This window comes from Pseudomyrmex gracilis, unplaced genomic scaffold, assembly GCF_002006095.1.
Source record: "Pseudomyrmex gracilis isolate BER0280 unplaced genomic scaffold, ASM200609v1 scaffold_597, whole genome shotgun sequence".
Classification (NCBI taxonomy): domain Eukaryota; kingdom Metazoa; phylum Arthropoda; class Insecta; order Hymenoptera; family Formicidae; genus Pseudomyrmex; species Pseudomyrmex gracilis.
The window spans coordinates 34,320-56,126 of NW_018021181.1; the positions used below are offsets into that span (position 1 = coordinate 34,320).

General features: G+C 34.4%; 1 protein-coding gene across 1 annotated transcript in view; it reads right to left on the reverse strand.

The window, feature by feature from the left end:
* Positions 1-13,209: 13,209 nt before the first annotated feature.
* LOC109861139 (acid sphingomyelinase-like phosphodiesterase 3b) overlaps positions 13,210-21,807 on the reverse strand; it is a 14,284-nt gene continuing 5,686 nt past the window's right edge. Inside the window, exons 2-3 of the mRNA XM_020440653.1 lie at positions 18,978-19,149; positions 13,210-13,443 (exon numbers count right to left, since the gene is read on the reverse strand). Coding sequence (XP_020296242.1) covers positions 13,212-13,443; positions 18,978-19,149 — 404 coding nt within the window. The 3' untranslated portion in view covers positions 13,210-13,211. The remainder of the gene's footprint in view (positions 13,444-18,977; positions 19,150-21,807) is intronic.

A 21,807-nucleotide genomic window follows, 5' to 3' on the forward strand; every position in this document is an offset into this window, starting at 1 on the left:
CAAACAAAGCTCAGTAACAAAATCGTCGACATTTGCCGAATATATAGCGTTGTCTGAAGCAATAACTGATGTTAACTTTGTACGTTATATGTTAGAAGAAACATTTAAGATAAAAATAGGCAGTCCTGTTAAAATGTATGAGGATAATTCTGGTGCATTGGTTATCGCAAAACATAGTAATTTTACAAAAAATTCGAAGTACATCGAAGTGCAATATCATTTTGTGAATGAAAATTGTGAAAAGGGTAACATAGATGTAGTCAAAGTAGAGTCTGATAATAATGTTGCTGATATATTAACTAAATCTTTGTGTAAAGCGAAGTTTGTAAAGTTCAGAGACATGTTACAGTTAAACGAATGAATAGTCAAGGCTCGTGAAAATTGAAACTAAGAATGAAAAGGCCAATCCGAGCCATTCCCAGGATGTTGTGCAGGAATAAGCGTGCATGTATATATATATATACACATGTATAAAATTCACATGTAAATTATTTTACATGTGGGTTTTTTGAATTGAAATTTCAATTCATAAAATCATATAGGATGCTAGATTTGCATCTCATATATGAAAGATCCCAAATACCCTCCTAACTAATTTAAAAATATTGCGAAACAAACTCCTCGGCCAGGAGTCGAACTTGGAATCTCCGGCTTTCCGTGCCATCGCCTTCCCTGTTAGGCTACCGAGGCACTTGGAGTTTGTCTCGCAATATCCGTATATAAATCGATGTTCTGATAATTTTAATAACGCTTCATTTCAGCCGGCGTGAAATCAAACGAATGAATAGTCNAGGCTCGTGAAAATTGAAACTAAGAATGAAAAGGCCAATNCGAGCCATTCCCAGGATGTTGTGCAGGAATAAGCGTGCATGTATATATATATATACACATGTATAAAATTCACATGTAAATTATTTTACATGTGGGTTTTTTGAATTGAACTTTCAATTCATAAAATCATATAGGATGCTAGATTTGCATCTCATATATGAAAGATCCCAAATATCCCCCTAACTAATTTGAAAATATTGCGAAAAAAACTCCTCGGCCAGGAGTCGAACCTGGAATCTCCGGCTTTCCGTGCCATTGCCTTCCCTGTTAGGCCACCGAAACACTTGGAGTTTGTCTCGCAATATCCGTATATAAATCGATGTTCTGATAATTTTAATAACGCTTCATTTCAGGCGGCGTGAAATCAAACGAATGAATAGTCAAGGCTCGTGAAAATTGAAACTAAGAGTGAAAAGGCCAATCCGAGCCTTTCCCAGGATGTCAATTCAAAAAACCCACATGTAAAATAATTTACATGTGAATTTCATACATGTGTATATATATATATACATGCACGNTTATTCCTGCACAACATCCTGGGAATGGCTCGGATTGGCCTTTTCATTCTTAGTTTCAATTTTCACGAGCCTTGACTATTTATTCGTTTGATTTCACGCCGGCTGAAATGAAGCGTTATTAAAATTATCAGAACATCGATTTATATACGGATATTGCGAGACAAACTCCAAGTGCCTCGGTGGCCTAACAGGGAAGGCGATGGCACGGAAAGCCGGAGATTCCANGTTCGACTCCTGGCCGAGGAGTTTGTTTTGCAATATTTTTAAATTAGTTAGGGGGGTATTTGGTATCTTTCATATATGAGATGCAAATCTAGCATCCTATATGATTTTATAAATTGAAATTTCAATTCAAAAAACCCACATGTAAAAAATAATTTACATGTGAATTTCATACATGTGTATATATATATATATATACATGCACGCTTATTCCTGCACAACATCCTGGGAATGGCTCGGATTGGCCTTTTCATTCTTATGTTACAGTTAGTTTAACAACTGCGTGAGTGAAAGGATAAGCGAAATACTAATGTAAGGAGGCGTGTTGAGTGTAAGTGTACATTTGTAGTTCGCTTACTGTGCTGCCATCTGAGTGAATCAAGTAGGTAGGAGAGCCTACGTGCGCGAGCATGTTCCTTTGTTGGACAGTTAATGTAGAGAAGCCACGGAAAAGAGATTGTGTAACCAACTTTGTACTCTTTTTATGTAATTATAAATGTTATATAAAGAAAAACAAAATAGATCAAAGATTCCAACAGTGTCCAAGACCTCTGTACCCAATAATTTTGTGTCGAATCGAACGGTGTCAAATCGTACTGTGGTCAATAGAGTACTCTTTGATTGATTTTGCTTTCATCGGTTGGATTATCTTCTGATCTTGCCTTGGTTGGCTGAATCATCTTCCGATCTTGCCTTGGTTGACTAAATCATTGTCTAATCTTGCTTTCGTGGGCTAGACATTTTATCATAAAAAGTTCAATAACATCAAAACGGTTTATTTAAAGTAGATAAAATTATGATAAAGGTGCCTATTATGAAATACTTTTTTTTAAAGACTTGTAATTTATTAAATATGGAATCTTAACTATTAGATTTATGTAAAACTTATGAAAAATATATTCAAGTTTTATCGCCAAAAGTTAGCATTCGATAATAGCTATACTTTGTTTTATGTGAATTTTTTTATTAAAAGTGCTGATTTTGCTGATTCAAAAAAAAGGTTCCTAATATGAGACACAAGAGGTTTCTTTCCTATAGGAATCTTAACAACAACAGAAATATCGTTATTCTTAACATATCGCTCAATATAATACGCGTTGAGACATTGAACTGTTTAGATGCTTTTGAATATCTCATATTTTTGCTTTTTACTGCCGTAACTGAGCCTCTAATTGATTGTAAGACCATAATTGTTTTTTCTTTGCCTTTATCTAAAAATATGATTATTAAAAACTTACTAGTACATCAAACAAAAAACTTGTCAGAATAAAGGACTTGACAGTTCCTAATATAAAGTACCTTATATTAAGAGCGGCTGCGTGTCTCATATTAGGGAATATAAAATAGAAAGTTTAAGTTTATACCGACAAAATATGCAATAAATTGACAAAACTACATGGTAAATCACTTATAGTGCACATGTATATTTGAGTAAATTGAAATGACAGTAAATCCCATGACATAAAAAAAAGTTTTAAATACATATCTTAAAGTTATAATGATTGTTTTTCTTCTCTGCACGTAAGCAATAACTCCTTCGCAGACACCACGTCATTTTCAGCAGTAAGCGACACTAACAAAAAATTTGATATCCAAATATGATGAATTGTAAAAGCGTAACTGTAAATCACATTAAGATTTGATACCAAACGTTTTGACTATATTTGTAGTATGTTTTATGATGAATACGTTGTATTACAACAAGATGTGAATTACTATTACAACTCACTAAAAATGACTACAAATATAGTCGAAACGTTTGATATCAAATCTTAATTTGAACATTATTAACCTTGCAAAACATCCTGCAATACTGTTTAGTTACGCTTTTACAATTTATCGCATTTGGATATTCCATACTGAACTTGGGACTAACCTCGTTAATCATTTTTAAAAACTTTGATGTTTTTGTGTAAGTAATGTGTTAAAAATACGCAGTTATAAATGTGTAGCCGTTTACATGAAATAGCTCGCTATCTCGTATTAGGCAACTATCTCATAATAGGCATCATTATCCTATAGTGCTTTGAAAAGGTCTGAAGAAAAACTGCAAGAACGTGCAATAAAAAAATTAAGTGTTTCATATAAAAAATTCAAGGTGACCTTGTTCTGATAACTCTTAGCAGTGTTATTCAAGGTCACAAGAATAAGATCAGTAAATAGATCTTTTAAAACTCTACTACTTTTATTTTTCGTAAAATGCCTAGGTTTCGAGATTCTTTGCGGTACCGGTACTTTTTATATACCCTGTATACATACAGTTTTATAAGATGTAATTTTTCTATATTTTCTATATTTTTATATACAAGGTGTAGTATTTAAATTAAAACAAACTAGTATCTTGAAAACTCAAGCATTGTATAAAAAGTGTCTCAGACAAAAGATGTTCCATTTTAAAAGAGAAAGAGAATTACATTGATAATTTTAATTTTGGGAACGATTCCAAGTTTATTTAAAGATCAATTCCATTGTTTTAAATAAGAATCTATATTTTTCTTAACAATCTTTAATTTTTGTAAAAAAATAAACATGAACACTTTTGTCTAAAAATGGACGTAGATTTGGGGACCTAAGTCGTCTACAGACGATTCCGAGTCTCGACATCAAACTTGCGATACCCATAATCGACCGGTTATAATCACGACGCAGCGCTCGGTGAGATCCCGAACACGCGGGCGCAAGAGCGCACGGTAGTACAATAATACCGCACGGTAGTACAATAATACCGAGTTTGTGCAACAAGGAGGAAAAGTTCTACCTTTGACTAAAAAGAATACGGCTTTAGAGACGTTCAAGATAATTCCACGGATAATAACTCCGCATCACCGACCGTTCGACCGAGTGCGTGAACCAAATGTCCGAACCTGCGGTTCTTGTTGTACTGAGCAGGATTACTATCGCAATGACCAGTTATCAGTAGAATAAAATTAACCTGTCTTACGACGGTCTAATCCCAGTTCACGTTCCTTGTTGGCGAGTAAATCCGACGCTTGGCAAATTCCGCTTTGCAATAATAGGAAAAATCGACATTGAAAGATGAAAAAGCTATGTTGCTATGAACACGTGGCTGCCACAAGCTAGTTATTATTACGTTCTCTCTTTTGGAACAATGTAAGTTTATGAAGTATTCAATAAAAAAAAATAGAAACGTAAGAATACTGTAACTGGCGTGAATAACAAAATAATAATATTAGCTGTAATGATCTTTAAATTAGTTCACATACTATTTCTCAGACCAGTGGAATTTTACAGAGAAGTGTCCTAGAGTACTTATATAGCATAAATTCCATTTATACCGTATATTCCTACATCAAGAGCTACATAGAAACGATTTTGAAAATCGCGTGAAATTCTGCAAAGTAGCATTAAAAAAATTGCGAATGAACGATTTCTTTATGAATGTATTTGTTACTGACGTAGCCATATTTACGTATCACGGATAAGTGAATAAACATAACTTACATTACTGGGCGGTAGAAAATTCACTTATTCACGTTGGTTAATGTAAATTAAGTTAAACCTTGATAAAGTTAAACTTTGGGTAAAACTGCCGAAAAGGGAAGCAGCTTCTGATGACCTAGATCTTGACATATATTATTAAGGTCGTGGCCTCGAGTAAGGTTCTGAAAGTTTTATCCGGCAGTCGTTGTTTGTTTACAAGTTATTAACAGAAAAAGCTTTTTATAAATGAACTCTTATTTTTCGATTCCATGTATATTTTCTTTGTGTTGTAAGTGTGTAGGCAGAGAGAGCTACGTCCCCCCCGCAGGAAGAGGGGCTTTGCCCCTTCTCCTTGCTCCCTCTGTCGAGAAAAAATGAAGAATTGAATTAACAAATACGACTTCCGATTACATTCGCTTCACGTCGAAATTACCAAAAAACATTTCATTAATGAAGTATCGTTGTTCGAACCTGTATGTTTTAGACATAACTTATTATAGTGGAATAATGGATTCAGAAGAAATAGTCCAATATAAACACAAGGTAATATACACGCAAAACACGAAGAGGGGAGCAGGAGAGAGAGGCAAGCCCTTCCCCTTGCGGGGGGGTGTAGCCCTTCCTGCCTACACACTTACAACACGAAGAAAATGTACATAAAAATAAGAATTTATTTATAGAACTTTTTTTGTTATTAACTTTTGAATAAACAACGAGCGACGGCTCAAACCTTTTGCATGTCACTGTTAGGACACTGTTCTTGATAACATATGTGAAGCTCAAGTTGATCGAAGAGTGGTCCGTTATTATCAATATTTACCATAATTTTAAAGAAGGAATCTATTCGTTTGTTGTAATTGTATAATCTTTTGAATAAAAATTTGGTAAGGTAATGTATGTAATGATAATCTCGCGTACCGTATCGCAGAATATTCGATCGCATGTTAGTGAGTGAGGAAATCAAAACAAAGATGTATGTTGATACAATATGTCAAAGTAAGTACGTACGTAGGGTTGCAGTGGTCCATGATAAAAACAAAATATTTTCTTTTAAACTGTACGTGGTATAGGAAAATAAAGAATTATTAAAACTCTTTTGCTAAATAATTTGTAAACAAACAATGACCGCCAGATAAAATCTTCGGAATCTTACTCGAGGCCACGATAATATATGTTAAGGTCAAGGTCATCAGAGCCTGCTCTCCTTTTCGGCAGTTTTATCAAACTTTGCCACGTATTATTAAAAAAATACGTAACAAGTAAAAAAATGTTTTAGACAAAAGTTCATGTTCATTTCTTTACAAAGATTAAGGATTGTTAAGAAAAATGTAAGTTTTCATTTTAAAAAATGGAATTGACCTTCAAATAAACTTAAAGTCGTTCTCAAAATCAAAAAACATCAATACAATTCTCTATCCTTCTTGAAATGGAACTTTTGTCTAAAACATATTTTTATAAAATGCTTGATTTTTCAAAATATTTGTTTTACTTTAAGTACCATAACATGTATATTTAGCACAATAATTTAATTTTACTTTTTTATAATATAAAACAACATATTTATGCATTTAGAGTCAGAAGTAATACGAAGAAAAAGCAATAGTTATTTCTCTACTTTTCATAGTAGAATATTAAAATTAAAGTAAACTTACTCGTAAATGATAAATATAGAGGTTTGAATGATAAATATCACTATTCTCACTATTTGCTACATGAAGTATCCGAACGTTCGAATAATATCCGTTGAACAAATTGTATTTGTACAGATATATTATATCCGAATATCCGAATAGTAAAATTAGAATAAACTTACTCGTAAATGACAAAAATAAATTTTTGATAAATATCACTATATTTTTGTATCTGCAATAGACCTGTTTAATTTTATAATCACATTTCTACTTCCAAGTACTAAAAGTTTTTTGCTACACAGAGAGAACGGTTTGTTTAAATTTAATAATCCGATTTGTTTGACTCATATTTGTTGCATTCAAACAACATAATTTTCTACCAAACAACAATTTTGTTGAATGAAAATTATATTGTTACGTTAAAATAAATCAACTTATTTAACGGAAACAATATAAATGTTTGAAATAATTTATTCCAACAAAATAATATTTTATTTGGTTTTAATAAGCATTATTTAATTAAAAAAAATCATTTTGTAACACATGAATGTAACATAAAATATATTTGATTTAAATGTAGCATTGTTTGAGACAAAAAATTTCGCGTTGTAAAAATGTACTTTAAATTATAAGAATAATAAATAATTAATAATAATAAGAGAGAAATATTTTTATCCATTGTTGCAGATATTGGACTGCAATATTTTTAATAAAATAATAATTTAAAGAAATAATAAATGAAATGCGTGCTTAAGAATAAGTAGATAAAAATAATCACATTTTAGTAAGGAACAAGTAGTCTTACAAACTGAGTGCAGGGGCTGCGAATACGACGGAGGCGTCTCGAGTTCGAATCCCGTTATCACCTTAGGATTTTTTCAGGTCCCCCCCTCTCTCTCAATGGAGTCTCTTTCAATGGAGTTCATCGGTTGATTGGCAAGCTGAATCGGGCTTCCAAAGATTACTTCGAGTAAAATCTCAAAATCGTGTAAAGGTGCAAGCCGCAAAAAAGTTTTTTTAATTGAAATTTTAGATTTATTTAACTTACCAAAATACTTTGTTTGAAATTCAAACAATCGGAATGAGTAGTTCGAAATCAAGGTTGTTTAGACTATTCCAATGAAATAATTTGTTTGGATTTAACAAAATTTGTTGAATCTAAAGAAACCGTTCTCTCTGTGTAGTTATACTATGTAGTTATATACTGTAGTTATACACGCTTCTGAGTATATCGAAATATTTGTATAATACGAATATTTAAATAACAAATAGCACTATTTGCACTATTCGCTGCATGTAGTATCCGAATATTCAAATAATATCCGTTGAACAAATAAAGTAATTGTACATATATATTTGAATATTTTAAATCACAATGTTATTTAAATTTAAGCCGCAACCCTAATACACACACACACACACACAAAAGATATATATAATATATATATAAATTTAAGTTGTTTTTAAATTCCTTGCTAATGCCAACTATTATGTAATATAATAAGATATATATACATGTTATTTGTATATGAAAGAGAGAACACAACAACAAATACTAATATTTAATATATACTCAAATAATAATACTATATAATTCAATTTAAAAATTAAATATATATGAGACGCTCGCATTATTAATACATAAGAAAAAACAATTCAGGTCTGTTACGAGCTTTAAAGGATCTTAAAATTCAGTAAAAAACAACGTAGAAAAATAAAATTACAAATTACAAACGTTTCGGCCCATACTTGAGTCCTCTTCAGTGTAGAGAAATTATATATAAAAAATATATTAAATTACGCCATGTTTCAAGAGAACGGAAAGCTCAATGTTAACGTATTACAATATATAAAATCTTACATTCGAAAGTCCCACGCAGTAATTTGACTTCCTGAAACAGTTATGTGGTCAAGAGTCCGTGTGAGGCACAACAAACAGTTAAAGTAACTTACATGTCGAAAGTCAAATCAGACAGTGAGCAGAGAACCAAGGCAACAGTTTATAAATCTCAATACCCACCAGTGAGTCAAATTGTAGAAAGCAAATCCGTTAAAGCTTAAAATTTGGAAGATTTAATATCGTCAAGTAATTTAAAGTATGAATGGTCAAGTAAATCAGTATCGTTAATTAGATTAAACCATGTGTTTGTTCTTTGATATGTATGGTCTCGGATATAATTCTTGTGTAAAAATTAGGTTCGTGATCTAAAATCTGAATGTTGTCCCAATTGAACGAGTGATTAGAATCGAGTCTATGATTTGAAATCACCGAAAGTTGTGAGGATGTGTTATTAATGTTCTTTATGTGTTCTTTGATTCGTGTTTTCAGTTGCCTCTTCGTCTGTCCAACGTATGATGCACAGCAATCTTTACAATTTATTTTATAGATAATGTTACTATTAGAATCGCGTATAACGGGGTCTTTATGTACTTTTATAATTCTGTTAAGCCTGTTAAAACATTTGTAACCTATAATAACTTTCGACTTTTTAAAGTCGTGTTACTAATATTTTCGGAAATGTTACTAAATGTACGGAAGAACAATTAAATTCCTGTCTATTGAATTGAGAGAGTTAATAGAGAGTTAATCTCAAATGAATTGTTCATTTTTTACGAGATACATTTTTTTATCCTGGTGGTGATGGTGTTAAAAATGAAATCCAAAAGAACCGTTGTTCAGTAGTGTATCAATGACAAAAGTGATGTTTTTTTTCGTGGAAATCAGGGTGTAACAATAAGATTGCTCGGTCAATTGAACTAAAAATGATGCCTTTTTTGTGACATAAAGGATGATGGGAGAAAAATGATAAGAATCTTCCTGAAAAGGTCTTTTTGTGAAACCAATATATTTTCAAATTTCAATTTTCACGAGCCTTGACTATTCATTTGTTTGATTTCACGCCGGCTGAAATGAAGCGTTATTAAAATTATCAGAACATCGATTTATATACGGATATTGCGAGACAAACTCCAAGTGCCTCGGTAGCCTAACAGGGAAGGCGATGGCACGGAAAGCCGGAGATTCCAGGTTCGACTCCTGGCCGAAGAGTTTTTTTCGCAATATTTTCAAATTAGTTAGGGGGGTATTTGAATTAAAATTTCAATTCAAAAAACCCACATGTAAAATAATTTACATGTGAATTTCATACATGTGTATATATATATATATATACATGCACGCTTATTCCTGCACAACATCCTGGGAATGGCTCGGATTGGCCTTTTCATTCTTAGTTTCAATATATTTTCAGTTTTTTGTCAACAGCTTGAATGGATAAGTCTAAGAAATTAATGCAACGGTTATCCTCCAATTCCGTAGTGAACTTAATTCTATCGTGATATGCATTGAACACGGACTTAATTCTATCGTGATATGCATTGAACACGGATACAATGTCATCTACAGATTGTGATGGAGCCGCGAGAACGATATCATCTACGTAGCGATAAGAAAACGTAATTAACTTATTAAACTTATTTAAAGCTTTGTTCTCGATGTTCACACGTCTTCTCAAGAAATGGATAGATTTACATTACAAAGTCATCAGAGTTACGTCACATATCTCATTCCTATCTGAATGTAAACACCTTAACTTATATCCGAAACATCTTAGCTTTATTAAGAAAACTAACATAAGGGTATCACGCCATATTGCTGTACGAAAATTGAATTGTTTGTTTAATGTCCTGCATTTAAAGGTGTTGAATATTGAGATCTTTGACCTTCACAGATCATTGTACAGGCTAAAACACAGTGTTTCTCATCTTGCCAGTGTTTTGTCTAATTCTTTTGCTTCTTACATTTGAAATACAATTTTGACTAATACCTTTATTTCATTCAATAAGTACAGTTACAAACTTTTTTTTAAAAAAATGCGATAAGATTTTTAGTTTAATCAAAAGCTCTAATGTTGAATCTCGCAATAATATTACACCTATCAGTTACTACTGTTCTTTAGACAATTCCAACGACAAAGAAAAAATGACTTTTGAAAATAATAACGAAAATTGCGTTCCCGTTTTTGTTTCTTATGAATTTTTTCGTAATAAGGAACTAAAAAATCCTTTACATACAGTTAATAACAAATGGTTTCTAAATTTATCTAATAACACTATCTCAAATGATGTCGTTTGACTATTACAATTTGGAGAAAAACACTGCCTCCCCATTTGCGACAAAAAAAAACTAGGATAAAAGACCCAATTACTGTCACCTGTCCAATTACTGTCACCCTAAGCTATTTTATTTAAAATATTAAATAAATCCTAAAAAGTTATGCATGAAAACAATCTAACATAGAATTTTAAGTGCAATTAATATAACAAAAAACCCAGCACTCAACATTCGTGTCTCATTTCTTTCATTTTAGGGGTGACAGTAATAGCTCTCTCGCATCGTTCATTTTTAATTATTAAATTTATAAATAAAACTAGAGATTCTGAGAAGCGGTATTATTTTGTTTCTTATATTAAACATCAAATAATATCAGATAAAAAGAAAAACACATGTTTTTGATAAATAAGTAGTAAAAACAATTCACTAACGCCAGAGTTTACTACCATGATCAAAAAATAACCGGAATTTATTCATAAAAAGAAAAGTACATGTTTATTCTTCAAACTTCAAGTTGTCCCCTTCTAAGTAGTCCCCGTCGGCTGCGATGCACTTGTGCCAGCGTTTGATCCACCCCTCAAAGCTTTTCTGGAAGTCGGTTTTTGGTATAGCCATTAGTGCCTCCAGCGATTTTAGCTTTATTGCCTCCACACTCTCAAACCGAGTTCCTCGTAGTGGTTTTTTGAGTCGATCGAATAGGAAGAAGTCACATGGTGCCAGATCAGGTGAATTGGGCGGTTGTTGAATCGTATTGGTGTTGTTTTTGACGAGAAACTCACGAATAATCAACGCATTATGAGATGGCGCATTATCGTCATGGAGAATCCACGAGTTGTTGCTCCACAAAGCAGGTCTTTTTTTGCGGATAGCTTCGCGTAACCGTTTCATAACTCTTAGGTAATATTCCTTGTTGACTGTCTGGCCTTTTGGGAGGAATTCATGATGAACGACACCATTGTAGTCAATGAAAACAGTAAGCATGACTTTTGTCTTTGATTGAAATCGACGTGGTTTTTTGGGTCTTGGCTCATCTTTAGCTCGCCATTCACTTGATTGATGTCGTATTTGCGTGTCGTACTCATACACCCACGTCTCGTCACCTGTAATTATGCGTTGGATGACTGTTGGGTCGGAATCGACCATGGAAACCATCTCTTTTGAAATTTCAGCGCGATGCAATTTTTGCACGAAATTCAGTTCTTTTGGCACCAATCTCGCAGTGACTTGCTTCAGACCCAAATCTTTACGCAAAATGCTCTGAATGGATCCAAATGATATGTTGGTGGTCTCAACTATCTCCCTTATCGTCAATTTGCGATTTTCGATCAACAATTGTCGGATTTCATCGACGTTTTCATCAATTTTCGATGTCGATGACCTCCCAGGACGAACATCGTCCTCAACAGCCTCACGACCACTTTTAAAGCGTTTATACCACTGGTACACCTGTGTTTTCGATAGAGTATTGTCACCATAACACTTTTGTAACATTTTTAATGTGTCGGAACACTTAATTTCATTTTTATAGCAAAATTTAATGCAAGAACGTTGTTTAAGTTTTTAATCCATTGTAAAAATCGCCGCGACGTAAAAACTTGATGTAAAGAAATCACTGTCATAAAGGTAATTGAACAGCTGATAAGCAGAAGCTTGGCATGGGTGTCCGTAACAGTGCTGCCAACGTGACACAAACAACAGAATTCTAAACCGATAAGCCCGCGAGGTTTAAATTAAAAATTCCGGTTACTTTTTGATCATGGTAGTATTATTCAGGTGACAGTAATTGGGTCTTCTACCCTATTATTCACGAGTTCAAAAGACACTGAGTTTAATATAAGAAAGTACGACATTAGATTAAAAGTAGAGATTAGAAATACTGTGATTACAAAATTACATAACTTTTTTCACCAAAAACTTTATGTCTCTGTCAATGACAGGCAAATGCTGAATATGCATAGATCAACTACGCGTTATATGAGACAGCATCCGGAAATAATTTTCACGCGAGACAAGGGCAATATAACGGTAGTTATGAACAGATTCGATTACATGATCAAAATGAAAAATTTTTTGAACAGGGACTTTCAAATGTAAGATTTTATATATTGTAATACGTTAACATTGAGCTTTCCGTTCTCTTGAAACATGGCGTAATATAATATATTTTTTATATATAATTTCTCTATACTGAAAAGGACTCAAGTATGGGCCGAAACGTTTGTAATTTGTAATTTTATTTCTCTACGTTGTTTTTTAATGAATTGTAAGATCCTTTAAAGCTCGTAACAGACCTGAATTGTTTTTTTTTATATTTAGTAATCTAATTTAATTGTAAGTAAAGAAAATTTTATCTACATATAAAATAACGTTGATCGATTGATGTTATTTTTTGTGTTTATAAATATAATTATAAATATATTTTGCAAGATTTGACACAATGTTTTTATGATTTTTTTATAAAGAAAACTGATAAGTAGTACCTTTGACAAAAGTGTCTACCGCCTCTGGCGGTAACCAGTTCTGCCACAGAGTTGCGAGCTGCGTGTAGTTAACGCTGATATCTTCGTGGCCGAGCGCGGGGAACACGAATTGTCCTTTGAACGTACGATGCAACAAATCGGTCAAGTTCCGCAAATACTGCAGACGTTGCTCAATGCTCATGTCAGCAGTGCGCGTCAACGCATCACTGCAACAAGTAGTTACAGCTTCGTTAGTCCTAGTTACATAGGATCAAAGAGTACAATACAAGCGTTTGTGATTATTGATAAATACAACAAGGAAAAAGAAACGTCACAAAATAAAGACATGTCACTTCGGAAGAGATAAGACGGCAGATGCAACGACAACAATGTAGTTAGATATATATCTATCTGGTATAATTAGTACGTTAACAATAAAATAGACAGCTGATTAAACAATTTGTTTTGCATTTATCTCTTCGATGAAAATTAGAGAAAATTTATTCTAATGTAAAGAAATACGCACATATAGTCTGTTTAACAAAAAAGGAACCGAGAGTTTTTCAAGAATTTTCCAGATATTTGATTTTTTTTTACATTACAGTATCCTCAGAAGGATGCAATCAACTTATAAGTCTAGTTCCCTCCGTTGTCCAGTATGACCTGGCATCTTTTTCTCGCAAGATAGTTGCTTGACAGTAAATACGCGCTTTCCTGCAAGCTTTCTCTTCATGATACTTTACATATTTTTGATAAAATTTGCATCAAGGGAATTTGCCGGCCAGTCCATTGTCTCAACGCCATTCTCTTTTTTCCACATGGTGTAGAGCCGGCTTTGATGTTTTGAGTCGTCCTCTTGCAAGACCCAAAAATCATTTTCTTTCCCAAACATCTTAGCATACTTCAGAAAACCATGTTTGTAAATTTTAAGCGTTCTCTGAGTATTCAGATTTTCAGTGAAAAGCATTAAACAGCCAAAACTACGCTCAGAGAAGCATTCCCAAATTTGGATCTCTATTGGGTGTTTAACACTTTGCTAAAAAATTTTCTTTTGGATTCGACCAGGCATATTTCACAGGAACCCATGCCTAAAACGACGATTTATCAGAAAAAATTACTTTCAACCAGTTGCGTCAGAGATTTTTGGCAGCACGTGACCTGCGTTTTTGCATGTGAATTTCAGAGAGCAGAGGTTCCACCTTTGTGCTACGATATTTTTGTTTCGATGCAGTGCTGTCTTATCGTGTTCATACTCACACATACTCCTCTTTTAGTAAGCTCAGACTTCTCACAGTCGTAGAATAAGGGTATGCTTAAACATCTACACGATTACTTTGTCCTATCTTTTCGTAGTCGCTCGCTTCTTTCTCCGTCCTGGTCAGTCATCAACGTTTTTAATTTTCTTAAACCTTTGCACCTACTTCTGCACAAACTTCTTAGACTTTTTGATCACTTTAGCAGCAGCGGCAAGATTTAAGTGTAGCTCGTGGGAGTAGGAACACAAAAAGACCGCTTCAAAGCGCTTGGCGTACTTTACACTCATATTTGAACGGGTCTGCTCTTTAAGACAGTTCGAGCAATATTGAATCGGTTTGGCATTTGCGCCGTCACTCTTTAGACGTACTTTCATAAAAAAAAAACAAAAAAAAACAAGACATCTTTAAAACTCTTGTAACAATTGCGGTTCCTGTTTTGTTGAACAGATTGTACAATTAATACAAAATAAGTGGCATACATACATGCATTTGCTTTAAGCGCTCACGCGTTTTGAGCGTCAATCTATTTTTGTTCTACATTTAAAGAGCTATACAGACAGATTGATGTTTAAAATGCATAAACATCAAAACAAACGCATTTTTTATTTAAATTCTTTGCATATTTGTGAAGTAAACCAATGTTAAAAAGCCAAAAAATCATTGTATATTGACACAATTTATATACCAACGTCAGCAATAATTAATTGCAAATCTATGCGCATCTCTATCTAAGATAAATCATTTGTAAAATAAATTTATTTACCGTTAATAAATTCTGTACATATAATAATCGCGTTATTAACTGAATTAACAAGTTACTTGTCTCTAAACAGAATTTCATTTATAATTTTATTGATATAATAAAGCCTCATAAATAAATTACAATACGTTAATAATTCATTTAACAATCATTATTAACGGTAGTACATTGTATATTGTTTGATTATTACAAAGGTGTTGAATTTTTATAAATTCTAGACATATAACGTGAATTAATGATGACAATACTAATTCATGTTACATGACTAAACTAATGACGCTAATAATAATGTGTATAACAAAAAGGATGATAATAATAATAATGACGGAATGAAAGAAAAGGAAGTTTATAATAATAATAATAATTATTATTATTATTATAAAACGTGCATGTTTACGTAAAATCAGCATAAAAATATTAATTATGCAACGTCTCGTCCGGATAGATAATGGTAGTAGCGTTCCGTTGTACTATCCTCAACAAGTCTTTAAAGCAATTCGAAAAAGGCGCTTTACCTCCAGGCGCGCGCCTACGGATCGTTATTGTTGTGTGATTCCTCAACATGTCTCGTGTAGTTCTCTGTGTTTTATTGTGTTTTCTGTTTTTTATGATGGAAAAATCTGCTTGCAAATCAGAGAAGAGGAAGAGATCATCGTCTGCCGATCGTCTCGCGAGTCTAGAAGATAAAATGTCCCGCTTTATTGACATTTTGACACAAAGTGAGGTTATGCCCCACTCTTCACCTTTGTTTACAGCGTCTTCGCCGATCTATTAGGAGGACCACGGGTTATGTACCGAGTCTGAATCTACTGCTCATATAAGATCTGACTTAGGTAATATTGTCTCAGACAACGGACCTGCAGGGCAGTGTTGACAGTTTTGGCTTCCTTACAGCATGCTAAAGCGAAGGAAGAAATGCGCACAACAGTAACGAGTTCTAATTGTATAAACTCGCTGCTGTTGTGCGCATCCCTTCCATCACTTTAGCATGCTGTAAGAAAGCCAAAAGTGTGAACACTGCCTGCAGAGTGTGTTTGATATTGCTGGATCTGTATTTGCAAAATACAGGCGGTATGACGGCACTACCCTTCTTCCTTTCAATTTTTCGGCACGTCTGATATTTTTCTCTTTGTTGCAGTAATGAGTATATCAGGCGATAGTGACACACGCCCTAAACCATTTAAGCGAGTATCACTAGATTAGAGGGTCAGCTCTTTTCCCGCTTTTGCCGCATTCGACAGGGATGACGCGAAATCTCTGATCAAACAATTATTTGGTTCTGACTTTGACGGAGAGACTTTATTGCCCTGGGATGAGACAGTGACTCAGCGGTGGCGTAATCTGACGCGTAGCAAACTACCCGCAGACCAACGCGCACCCTTGCTTAAAAAATACTCTCCTATTGAGGCTGTGACCTTCCTCAAGGCTCCTGCGTTGAATCACAAGTGCAAAATAGCGCTGAAGAGCAACTCCATTGTCAAGAGGGACAAATATAACAGCAAAAATCAGGATCACGTTAACATAGCCTTGTGCGCCTTTGGAGAGGCTATCTCTAACTTTCTCAGGCTTGCTATACAGCAAGCTCTAAACCCTGAGGTTCGCCTTGCTGTTGCCAAGGTTAACAATGGGACAAAGATCTTGGCCGCTTTATTTTATCGGCTCTCCTTAACTAGGAGAGCGCAGATCACTTCAGTGCTTAACCTGACAGCTAAGTACACAGCGGATGCTATTCCGGCCGATGATCTTTTGTTCGGTGCTTCCTTCGGAGAGCGAATTAAAAAAGCGACCTCTATGGAAAAATCTTCTAAAGATATCCTAAAGACGCCGCTGGTAATCTCTAAGAAGATTCAGCAACCGTTCAGATAACCGACGAGAATTGCACCTGCTTGATCGAGAAAAGCCTCTGTGAGATACTCGAGGTCGAGGAGGATAGGGGTAACGAGCAACAATCGTCGATCGCACCGTTCCAGGTCTCGATCAAGGAGACGTTAGACGGAAAGGAGGTATATCACAAGCCGATTATTCTCTTTCCTCTCTCGTTGGCAAAACATTACGTCAGATCCGGTACTTTTACAAACCATTGCGGTTGTAAGCTTTCATTTGTATGATATCCACCAATTCAGCGCAATAAACCTTTTGTTTCTTTATCCCCCCCTGAGACAAAAGTTTGCTCTCAAAGAATTTCTCGTCTTCTCAAGAAAGGAGCTATTGAAGTGGTCAGCGATCAGGACGAGCAATTTTTATCTTTGTTTATTATTAAAAAATCTTTAGGAGGATAGAGGTTTATACTTAATCTGAAGCACCTCAACCAGTTCATCGTCCGCATTTTAAGTTAGAGGATTGGAAGACGGTTATCTGCCTTCTCTCTCCAGATCACTTTCTTGCATCAATTGATTTGAAGGATGCATACTTTCTTTTATCTATCCACCCGGACGATAGAAAATTTTTACGGTTTTGCTTCCAAAATCAGCTTTTTCAGTTTCGAGTCCTACTCTTTGGACTGGCGTCAGCTCCGTATATCTTTACCAAGATCACGAAATCGATTTTATACTTACTTAGAATCAAAAGCCTCGTCTCTGTGATATACTTAGATGATTTTCTTCTTATCGCACTCACTTATGATCAATGTATCAATGTATCATCGCAAAATGTCATCATGACAGTAAACGTGTTATCTTTTTTAGGTTTTGTTATCAACAAACACAAGAGCATATTTACACCGGCTAAATGTTGTTGATTCTTAAGTTTTATCTTTGATACAGAACATTTTGCGATATCGATTCCTCCTGACAGGAGAGCATCTCTTCTCAACATGACTCTTGCCAAGCTACGTAGAAATCGGTGCAAGATTTGACATTTTGCCAGCTTTATAGGTTCTTTGATATCCATTTGCCCGGCGGTTCAGTATGGTATGTTACACACTAAGAGTTTCGAAAAAGAAAGTTTTTGGATCTGATGGCCACAGGTGATAACTTCGAGGCTTGGATGTCTCTCTTACCGTCACTCAAAGAGGATCTCTTATAGTGGAAGGCTATATTTTTGGCCAATTCACAACGTAATTATATTTGTTCGAGTTTGTTTGATCTCAAGATCTTCTCCGATGCCTCCTTAACAGGCTAGGGGGCCGTATATGGTGACTCTCGAACTCATGGTTTTTGGTCGCTAGATGACAAACGTCATCATATTAATTATTTGGAGCTTTTAGCCATTTTTCACGCATTGCGATGTTTCGCATTTTATTTAATTGGAGCTAAAGTTCTTTTACGAGTAGATAACTCTATGGTTCTTTCATATATTAATCGTATGGGCTTGATAAAATTCCTTGTCTTATCGCTACTAGCTCGTCGCATCTGGTCTTGGTGCGCAAAGCGCGATATGTTTATCTATGCCTTCTACATTCCTTTAACTCAGAATATCGAGGCTGACGCGGAGTCTCGCAATGTATCCAAAGAATAGTACAGCGGAACGCTACTACCAGTATCCATCCGGACGAGACAGCATAATTGTAATCAAACTTCACGTAAGTTTGTTTAATTACACAATTAAAACAGATATACTAAGTATTATTAATACTATAAAGATCGATAATCAATATTAATTCATAAATATGCTATGTGTAAATAAATGACATTTGAATAATTAACTTTATTGTTTTATTATATACTAAAAAAGAATATTAAAGGCTAACAAAATTTACAAACTTGTTGTCAAGCAAGTAATAACAAACGACGTATTTTATCTTTACCCGGTCCACAAGACAAATTCTATCCCTTCGCTATGTTTCGATCTCATTGCTCGTGCCGCCGATTCGATCAAAGCCCAAGGCGAGTTGCAACTATAGTCGCCAAACTTGCCCGCCAGTTTTCTATCGAGTCTTATCCGTCCGTCGTCGACGTTGTTTCTCGTGTTCCAGCACGCTGAAATGTATACAGAGTTAAATAAAGTTCGCGCATAAGACGACATATCAGAGAATGACAAGTGCAAAGATTGTAAGGAGACAGCAATCACAGGGACTTACGAGATAAAATGTGCACCAAGACAGTGCAATAAGACAGGAAATGGCATCGAGCTTACTTATTCAATACTCTTTCGATACGACAAGCGACTATAGTCACTCGCTACAAAACTTTGTATGCTTACACTAAACTTGCAGTAAATATATTGTTACTTTGCGTAAGGTTAAAGATGCTGCGAAGGAGGAACGCCGAGAATGGATAAAATTACTTTATATCTTTTCCGTAAAAAGGAATAAAAACTTCTTTTATTTCATTACCGGTGTACACTTTTACTACAACCCGCGTTGTTCTTATTAGTTATAAACAGGCAATGCTCTGCTGCGCAGAGCCTTTGGCCGCGACACTATTCGGGATGATTCTGCCTGCGCCTGTTACGACACCGGCTTTTATTCCTCAGCTAATCACTTCTGATTGGCCGAGGAAACCCAGGCGACATCCGGTTTCCGAAAAGTGCAATACAGACCATTGCATCTTTTCGGCTGCATGTGCGACCTTTGACAGGTGCGTTCTTGTGCGCGCGGTCGCATATCGCTTCGCGACTGGGCATCCGTGCCGGATTCCAGTCCCCTTTGAACGTAAAATTACCTAGTAACTAAAATCCGAGTTTCAACAGTGTTGCATAATCCACTTAAATAAAATGATAACACCCCAGATTAGCCAACTGAGTGCAAGTTGTTGGAAACTTGCCACAAATATTACTCATATGTTTTCAGCAATGTAACAAAAGGGTGTATCCTCTTTTCAGTATGTTCTTTCCAACAACAGTTTTCAAAATATAATAACAGCAAGTTCTCAACAACTCATCGGCAATAAACTTATATTATTTTTCTCAACTTATGAATAAAAATTATTGCTTATATATTGCTCACATATTGCTGACTCACATGTCCTAAACATTGGCTACAACAATTGATTGATAATAAAACTCAGCATATTGATACTGAATTGACAAAAACATTTTCGTTGCGTTAAATAAAAACAACACAACAGCAGTTGGCGAGCAACTTAATTTATACAATGATTTGCTTTATATTGAGTTTTCACATTTGGCTATCTGGGACATAATATAATTACACAACATAACACAAGCTCTACTTACAACAATATAAATATATAGTAGAACTTATAAATGTCTTGTTTTATATTATCTTGTTTTAAGGAAAAATCGCTTTTCTTGCGAAAAGGATTATCAAAGCAGCGTTGGTTAGATGTAAGACGTAGTGCCGAACGTTGAAAACTGTTCGCACGCAACATGTACATACACTTTTGCGCGGCGTTTTGTTCAATGAAAGCGTTCCAGCAGCGAGGACCGCCGTATCGAAAGAGTTAATGTTCGATTACACGAGACCCAAGATAGACTCGTAGTAATTTAAACCATTGCTATTTTGTGCTGGTTCCGTGTTTCAGCCGAACGCGCTAAGTTTTTTAAAACGTTTGACAAATACCTCGCGTGGCAGATTCGTAAATAATTTTTTGCCTTTTTATTAAAATTAAAAGAATGACATTAATAATTCACTCATGCAATTGTTGGAAAATGTGATGTGTATAAAACGACTTAAAAACGTTTATGCCTTACAGTTTGAAATATAATTGAGAATTCAATTTGTATTATGCGTTGTGAAAATGGTGACGAAAGACTATAAAAATATCATATACACAAAGTTACTCTTTCTCTCTCTCTTTTCACGTGAGTATACAGATAGACGTGTTTGTTTCGTGCTCTGAATTCTAGACTTGTTATTTTTTGCTGTTGTACCCTTCGGGGCTTTTTTGTTTTGTTAGAGAAGCATACATTTAAAGTTACTTTATACATTTTCCGGCTAATTTCTCTGGTGAAATGGTGAGATCTAGACCATTTTTTTCAAAACTAGATGTAACTTTCTCGATCTGGTAGTGACGTTAGGTTTGTCTAATTGTTTACATGCATGTGTCGTTGACATGAAAAAAAAAAACATTCAAATAGTAAAGTCGCTGATAGCAATGGCCTTAGAAGCAACAGCGTTCACAGAGTTGAATTGAAAAGGAAAATGTCATCTATATCTATGTCATCTATATCATCAAGATATTTCAGGTGTGTCCAATATAGGAGAAAATAGAAACAATTACATTAGCATTAACAAAATCAATGTTTTAAAAGTTTCTCTACATTTTCATCATACTGCTGCGTTAAAAATAATAATTACCAGCAAAAAGCTGTTGACAAAAAGACGCAACTTGAGTTAGTATTTAGATATTGCAAAGAAGTACGGTGGCTCCGAAAAGTATTTACACTCACATTTTTAAAATTATTTTTATATAGCGAAATGATATATAACGTTTAGAAGACCTTTAGAGGACAACATTTTTCCTTTACAATGTTGACTTTTTTTAGCAAAAAATGTATGCATATATAGAATCTACATGTGCGCAAAGTTTTCGAGTTTGTTGCTGGCCGCTATAGTGGTCAGAACAGTCCTTAACTTTTTTAAACCGTTGGCATGATGCCGTATGGAGCCGCTAATATTATATTATATTTTAAAAAAAAGTTTTTTTTTCCAATGAATGAATATAAGGCCTTAC